The sequence below is a fragment of the Silurus aristotelis genome (assembly GCF_946808225.1).
Source record: "Silurus aristotelis genome assembly, chromosome: 22".
NCBI lineage: Eukaryota > Metazoa > Chordata > Actinopteri > Siluriformes > Siluridae > Silurus > Silurus aristotelis.
The window spans coordinates 3,573,463-3,581,682 of record NC_139595.1 but is presented as its reverse complement, the minus strand read 5'-3'; the positions used below and the strand labels follow the sequence as shown (position 1 = coordinate 3,581,682).

General features: G+C 43.1%; 1 protein-coding gene and 1 long non-coding RNA gene across 6 annotated transcripts in view; both read right to left on the bottom strand.

Annotated features, from left to right (window-relative positions):
* LOC310717408 overlaps positions 1-8,220 on the bottom strand; it is a 216,760-nt gene that overhangs the window by 166,621 nt on the left and 41,919 nt on the right. The window lies entirely within an intron of this gene.
* eef1da (eukaryotic translation elongation factor 1 delta a (guanine nucleotide exchange protein)) overlaps positions 5-8,220 on the bottom strand; it is a 78,800-nt gene continuing 70,584 nt past the window's right edge. The window contains exons 3-11 of one of the 5 annotated variants that reach the window (XM_083525315.1): positions 7,052-8,068; positions 6,012-6,132; positions 5,591-5,662; positions 3,645-3,710; positions 1,954-2,041; positions 862-962; positions 534-722; positions 224-418; positions 5-133 (exon numbers count right to left, since the gene is read on the bottom strand). In XM_083525315.1, the coding sequence (XP_083381441.1) occupies positions 95-133; positions 224-418; positions 534-722; positions 862-962; positions 1,954-2,041; positions 3,645-3,710; positions 5,591-5,662; positions 6,012-6,132; positions 7,052-7,530 (1,350 nt within the window). In that variant the 5' untranslated portion in view covers positions 7,531-8,068 and the 3' untranslated portion in view covers positions 5-94. The remainder of the gene's footprint in view (positions 134-223; positions 419-533; positions 723-861; positions 963-1,953; positions 2,042-3,644; positions 3,711-5,590; positions 5,663-6,011; positions 6,133-7,051; positions 8,069-8,220) is intronic. The other 4 variants (XM_083525314.1, XM_083525317.1, XM_083525316.1 and 1 more) reach the window with 4 other exon arrangements.

The window sequence follows — 8,220 nt, the reverse complement described above, 5'->3', positions numbered from 1 at the left end:
TCTGTAAGGCTTCGTAACAGTTTATTTGGTAACTGTGCGATAGAAAAGCAGCAGGCAGCCGTTTGAAATGAGGTGATGATTGTCAAACATGAGCTCAGATCTTGTTGAAGGCGGCGACATCAACGCTCTGGACCTGCACGCAAAATGGGAAAAATTAATGAACGACGTTCCTGGTGCTACGTAGCGTATCGTGTTAGCGCATTGGTATAAACACGGCACTCACGTAGTCTTCGAATTTGGTGATTTCCTCCTCGAGTATGTCTACTCCGACTTTGTCGTCCTCGACCACACAGTTGATCTGCAGCTTTTTAATGCCGTAACCGACGGGCACCAGTTTGGAGGCGCCCCAGAGCAAACCGTCCATCTGTACCGAACGCACACACTCTTCCAACTTAGCCATGTCTGTCTCGTCATCCCACTGAGGGCAGAGAGGGCAAGAGGGTTATAATGAAATAAGAAACAAACATAAAGGGTTAAATGGATGGATGGATGGATGGATGGATGGATAAAGCAGTAACTGTGTGAGAGCGTACAGGTTTGACGTCGAGTATGATTGAGGACTTGGCGATGAGAACAGGTTTTTTGGCCTTCTTCGCAGCGTACTCCTGCACCCTCTGGGCCTTAATGCGCTCTGCCTCTTCGTCTTCCTCGTCGCTCCCGAACAGGTCGATGTCGTCGTCCTCATCCTTTACCACCACAGAGGGTTTGGGAGCTGGAGCAGCCTAACATCGGGAAAAAACAATTAGACCTAAATTAATCTGTGATCGGATAGAGTTAGACCTCGAGAGAAATGAGATCTCGGAGAAGAAGCAGACGTCCCAAAGTGTGTCAGGAAAAAAACTGTGCAGTTTCTTCCCTCACCTGTGGCATGGACGCTGCCTTGGGAGCCTGACTCGGACTCTTCTCCAGCATGCACAGTCTGCTCTCTAGTTTGGACACCATGGCCCTCAGGTCATCCACCACTGAACAAAACACAACACACACAATGCTATGATTCAGGACGATACAATAATTTTTTGCCCTTTGTAATTGTTTCACCACAATTGTTTTGAGTGCAGTTTTAGCTTCAGCTTTTTTTTTTTTTTATTATTATTATTTCTGAGGCCAAAATAGTAAGCAGGTAAGTATGTTAGTGGGCAGGTGGGTAAGGAAGTAAATAGGTAAAGTGAGTAAGTACCGTAATTTCCGGATTATTAAACGCACCCAAATATAAGACGCACCCACTGAATTTGACGAAGATTTTTATTTTGAACAAAAATAAGCCGCACCTGTCTACACTGAAAATAATGAACTTTACACAGGCTTTAACAAAAGACAGTGTCTGTTACACGGCTTGTATCTAAACAGTGTTCACTGTCTTCCTCCTTCCTTTCACAACTATTTCTCTTGAGATTTTTCTTTTGGCATCGTCGTGCGTTCAAAAATCACTATCGGTGAAGCTTTTCTCCTGATGCCGTGCAGCTCAGAACACAGGTGAAGAGCGTTTTTTTCATGCCCGGTTGTTTTCAGCGTGACGAATGATTCGCGTTTCCTGTTGCCAGTCCGAGTGAGCGGCAGGTCAAACGCCAGAGGAACCTCATCCATATTTATGATGTGGTGCGGCTCGATTCAGTGGGAGCGCGTTTTAATATAAAGAGTTTCATTGGTTCACCTGAACCCGTTCCGCAATTTAATTGGTCTAATGTTATGGGGTTCAGTTTTTTGTTTTGAAGTTTGTGAAACCAGGAAAAACCCAGCAAAAATCTATAAATTAGCCGCTTCGTTGTTTAAGCCGCGGGGTTCAAAGCGTAAAGAAAAAGTTGCGGCTTATAGTCCGGAAATTACGGTAGGTAAGTAAGTAGGTAGGTAGGAAAATGTCAGACAGTTTTTTTTTTTTTTTTATGCTTTTGGCTTCTAGATTACATTTTTTTTTAAATAAATAAATGAACAGATAAATACAGATCAGCAACACACCTTTGTGAAGGTTCTTGTTGTCCAGCTCCAGGCTCTTTACACGCGATACCAGCTCACTCTGATCTTCTGATCTGCTCACATTCTGACTCTAGAGGCAAAAACAAATCAGAAATGCATAACAATAAAAAAATTATAAAACCGAATGAACGCACAGCCCAGAGGAACAGGGACAAGAGTGCACAATTTTCCTGACACACTTCATTACTGAATGTATTGAAATCCACACCATGCAGTGGGCAAATGGAATCGGCATCAGCACAAAGCAGCATCGAAACCACCACCTGTTTGCTTTAGTTTGGTGCGCACTTGTTTTTTTTTCCCGTCTGTTAAATTCCACATGCCCTGAACATCATGTCTGTAACACAAGCGGTAACAGGGACATGTGAGAGACTAAGATTCTGGACGTTCATTTGAGGGTTGTGTCAGTTCCTGCATTGGCAGAGCAGTGAAAAGACAATACAGGGTGTAGAACAGAAATCCACAGCTGGCTCATTTCACTGCTTTCCACGAATCACCATTATTTACTTTCTGCACATGTGGAATAAGATTCCTGTTCAATAAATTTACACAACGCAGATTTGATCACAGAACACCAGTGGGACACAAACCGAGAGGCTGCATGTAGTTTGTGGAGACCATGTAAAGCATATTTTGATGGAGCTGTGCGCAGGGGCACTGTCGTGTGCTGTTCGGGCATATAGTTCAGGTGGAGGGAAAATGTTATGATACAGCAATTACATTCGACTGTATAGAATGAATAGTGTTGATAGGAAAATAATCAACAATGAATAACGAGTCTCATCTAGGAGGGATTGACTTGATATGCCAACTAACAATTTCGCATAAAAAAAAAAAAGGCCAAACGTATCTTTCTTTATATGTCCATATATACATGTATGTATGTGTGCAATTCAGTTGTAAACTTATACAGGGTTTTTGCAGGTTTTAGAGTCAAATTTAAGACTATTTAAGACCTTTTTAAAAGCATTAAAGAAATGTAATACCGATATCACCACATCGGAAACACACGCGAATACATTGTTAGCAAGTACGTAGTTTCATGTTGGTCTCATTTGTAGTCGTAATACAGCAAGGCATATTTGGACCAGCAAAAAAAAAAAAACACCACCACCAAGAAAACATTCTAAAGTGCTGCTGCATTTCATCGAGCATTAGAGGCAGCGTTACATGAGCATTCGAAAATTAAGACCTGCTTACTCATTATTTAAGACCCAGAACAGCAAATCTAAGACATTTCAAGGCTTAAAATGTTTTCTTTTTTATTTGAGGCTCTTTAAGACCCAGCAGAAACTGATCTTCAATCCCAACTCTTGAAACTTAACAAAAACACTGTCCTGAAAGCTGCACTGGGTCGAAAACTCATACATAAACACCATTGCGTTGTACACACCAGCGAGGACGTTCTGTCGGGGGACACGAGGCTGATCTGGTGCGCTCAGTAAAATGCAAACGCAAACCTAAAGCCTAGTGTCAAGTGACAAATGTCCTTGGAGAACAATGTACTTCCACAGAGTCTGAAGAACCTCTAAAAACATCATGCATGTGTAGACTTATTCAGATAGCAGACACAGGGCACATGCATATTACACACAAACACACACACACACCAAGCAGGGAGAGTGTGTGTGTTCTGCTCCTCTGTTTGTCCCATGCGAGGCCGTGGCACTTACAGACTTGCGCTCGCGAGGCTTTTGGGGGCGGGAGTGTGGTTTAACCGTCTGCAGCGCCGCCTTCACCTGCCCACACAAACCCCCCCGGGGCAAGAAACACAATAGAACAAAAGGAAAAGAAAAAAAAGAGAGAATGAAAACGCATAGACATGAGGTTACATAGTGTACTTTCATCAATACAGTGAAAGAAAGGGAGAGAGAAAGAGAGAGGGAGGGAGAAATTCTTGCAGAAATAAAACAAAACAATATTGTGGTAACAAGAAACTAAACTATTCATTTAATCCATCTATAGTATTTCACATAAGTGAGTACATCCCCCAAATTTCAGCAACCAGTTTACTAGATCTGCTCAAGGGACAAGACTCTAGAAAATAGACTTGTATATATTTTAGTAGTCAATGTGCAGCTTTGTCAAAATAGCTGGCAACAAAAGTGAGTACACCCTAAGTCAGGGGTCTCCAATCCTTCCCAGAAAGGGCCAGTGTGGGTGCAGGTTTTTATTCCAACCAAGCAAGTCCACACCAAATCCTACCTGTTCAAATCTAATGATCTTCATTTTCAATGACTATCAGGTGTGACCATTGATCGGTTGGAATGAAAACCTGCACCGGCCCTTTCTGGAAAAGATTGGAGACCCCTGCCCTAAGTGATAACAGCTGTGCATCGCTTTTACCGTCCCATTTATCATGTTCATGTTTTTATCTGCTTGATAGGACGATACAAATGTGTGTATCTTGTATTCAAGCAGTTCAAATGTGGTGCTTTGAGTCCAATTCTCTCATACTGACCACTGGAAGTTCTACATGGCACCTTATGGTAAAGAGGATTTAAGAATTTGAATCGTTGCTCTTTGCAAAGATGCCGAGGCGATAAGATCTGTTCCTGAAACTGTGTTACAGAACAGTGTTCAGGGTTTTCCAAGAAGGGTTCCACTCGGAAACAGACCTCGTAAGGGTCCATCAAAGAAGTCGAGTCCTTGTGCTGTGCGTTAGATGAAGAAGTTGCTTCAAAAAATGGACGCATGAGTGCTGCAGCACTGCTTTAAAAGCTGCAGAAGCGAGGGAAAAAAAAGTCGCAATGGCGGGAAATAAAGTCAGAATTAGAGCTTCCATAGTGTTTACCTGTCCGGAGCGCTCCCGAGTTTAACGGGTCGTGCGTCAGTAATAACTGTCCGTGGGGCAACACAGTGCTCCGTATGCAGGGAAACTAAAGAGACTAAATGAAGCATCGAGGCAAATCATTTGCATCGTTTCAGCCCTTAATCCCAACCATGTGTACTGGACACGTAGCATTAATACCAGTGAAGTTTCTGGAGCTGCTGGAGAAGCTGCACAAGATCTGTGAGGTTTTTTCATGGGAAAATGCGTTTAAAAGAGATAAAACTGAGATGTCTACAGAATGAACAAACACACAGAAGCTCTGATTAGTTGCAGGTGCGCAAAATTGAAAAGCGAGCAGCCAAACACGTGCGGCGACAAAGCAGCCGGAGAGCTGGCAATATAAAATGTGGCCGTGTCCAGAGTCACGGCAACGTTGAGAAAATTACAGCTTTTTATTATATATTACTACTGAGTGATACGGTTTAGTAACTACCAATGAGAGTGAAGAGAAGAGAGCATGTGATCAGTCTTCTGATCTGCGGCTTTACAATCAAAACTGCTCCAAATGAACCAGTGACCATAAACCACACTGTTAATACCATGTTTTTGTTTTTTTTTAAAAGACTGTGCAACAGTAATTTCAATTACAACTGTGCAGTAACAATGTAAACTCTAATATTACCCAGTGCAAATTGTTTGATAGTGTAACTACTACTATTGTTTTTTTCTGTTTATACTGTACATATTTTGTGCCATGTTTCTGCTTCATATTTGTTGCTGTGACGTGGAAATTTCCCCAGTGTAAGAAAAAAGGTTGATTTTATGGTACGAGGGAGCAGTACTCACTCCGACTAGGGACTGCTGGATAGCTTGGCGGGCTTTAACCACATCCTGCAGGACGCCGTTAGCGTCTGTCTCCTGAAAGGGTACAGCGGGTAATAGAAAGCAGAGTCAAAGGAGCATGCGCGGGGTCAGACAGGAGAAACGTTAGTACAAAGAAGCTGTGCGACGTGTTGGGGGATTCGAGCGCTTTGGGAAAAAACAGAAAAACAAAAAAAGAGTGAGAGAGACTGCTCTTTCCTTTTTAGCCCAAACACAACAACACAGACAAACACAAACCAGCTGAACAAAGACACTCTCATAATGTGACATCAAAAATCCTAAATACTTTTAGGCAGGAATTTTATAAATTCAGAGAACCATCAATGAGAACAAGGCCACGGGCACAGCTCGACTCGTTTACAGTACGCTGTGTATATCGGGGTACCTGAGGAGCTGAAGGTACACCGTTGATTCCCTCGTAGAAGCATCGCTCTGCCTCGTCGTATCTGGATTTGTCGAACCAGATCTTGTCTTGGGCCAGGCACTGAAGTCCACTCATGATGATGCTGAGATAATAGAGGACAGAAAATGTGGTGAGGGCAAAAAACTGTGTTAGAAATGATGACCGAATGCAAACAGACAAGTCGCTACAATGCACAATGCACCCGTAATATCCGATTTATGCCTTTATTTAATCAGGCACGTGAACAGTACGGTTACCAGTGGGCCCCGAACGATACAACCAACATCCGTCATCGCTTTCGAAAGCCTCGTTTTTAAATGTATCCAATTCGAAGATCGTTTTCAAAAAGCTACGTTGACTGACATTGTGTGGACCGAAGGCCAAAACAGAGAAAAAAATGTGTGTTTTCAAACAACAGCGTATTAATGTGGACACGGCCTCACTGCTCCTTCCCGGCACCTAGTTGGTGATTTGTTAGCAAAATGTCAGTGGAATTATCTACAGAAGTACTTTGAGTAGAATATATTTGGCCACATCGCTCAGCCCTAATGGAGAAAACTCTACAAACATCTGGTGGTGATACTATTTGGGAAAATAATCCCAGGTTCTACTGGTGTTTCTCAGGTTTAGAAAGCTGGACCATCAGAGTTTGATTACCCAAAGAACCTGCAAGAAACCCTTTGCTTCTTTTCTGTTCAAATCTTTCAGACATCACACTTTGCACCACATACCAGTAGAATTCAAAAGCTAAAATGTAAAGAACATGGGTTTTAACAAACGTCAGGAAATTTCATTGTGTGTTTTTTTTTTGCTGACCCGGCCTGAGCTGAACAGTGGAGGTCCAGAACCTTCATTGTTATCTACTGCGTAGCATTTTGCCCATTTGCCCCTCCCTCCAGCACATAGGAACCACACAAACTAGGATGAAGCTTTGATACTTTGTTTCTGGTTTGTCACGAGGATGCAACTAACACACAAGCAGACAACCGAGAGCCTGGCATATGCCATGAAAGGTGGCATACTTGTCCCTTTTTCTCTGAGTGGGACGCTCCGTCTCGGAGAAACCCCTCTTCCTGCGTCCCCTCTGCGGCTCGGAGGACGAGCGCTGTTTTTTTTTAGCGTTGTATGAACCAGAACGAATCTGGTTTCCCTCCTCTGGGCTGGGTGGAGCCGGGTTCCGTTTCGCTCTGAACACCAGGGAGCGGTGGACAACTTGCTCTTTCGGACTCGTCCCCGAGCTCGACGGGTTCTGGAGGTATTCCTCGGCTTGCTCGTACATGTTGCTGTTAAACCACACGATCTCACCTCTCGAGCCATGCACGGGCCCGTACGCATCGGGGAAGTACTGGTCTTCTGAAGCATGACTTTCCGAGTAGGATGAGCGCTGGGTTCGCCCCCTGCCACCTCCACGGGGGGTGTGATGAGTCGCGCTATTGGTCGAGCCCTGCCTGTGTCCACCTACTTCCTTGGGCCGGGATTGAGAACCCCTCTGATTGTCCATCTCGTCGCGTGAAAGAGCAGAGGCAAAAGGAAGAAGTGACGGATAAGGGGAGAAGCCGACTTGTTTAAAATGCTAAATTCAAAAACCAATCAAAAGAAACGGATGCACCAATTGAGCGTTAGCAAAGCACCAATTTTGGCCCAAAACACTGACTTAGACTTCAAGCATCACTGTAGTTCATGCCACAAATGAAGCTTGGTTAATGCATGATCTTTTTGCAGCAGTTCAACAGCTGGCCACACTGCAGATGGTCTTCTCTGATACATAATATTACAAGGGGTGGACAAATCAAAAATTTAATAGCGATCCCACAGGGCAAGCAAAAGCTCAGCTGTTATGTCCAGTCATGTGTTTAACTGCCCAAACGCAGCTAAACACAAATGACACGGCTAAAACATCTAGCAAATGTAAACTAATATATTACTATATATTTCTACTATGTAATACAATATAATACTATAATCTAAAATGGTCGCAACATTTCAGGAATTTAAGACTGGAAACTTTCCATGTAAATGAACAGGAATTACCTTGTAATCTGTATTAGTTTGCAAACAATATGTTTATATTTATGTTTGTATATGATACGGTTTATATACATTTCCCAAAATTTCTAATTAATTCCCATAAATTCCTGCCAAGTTTCCAACTTGGAATATTTTCAAAATTCCCCATATGAAGTTCCGATGG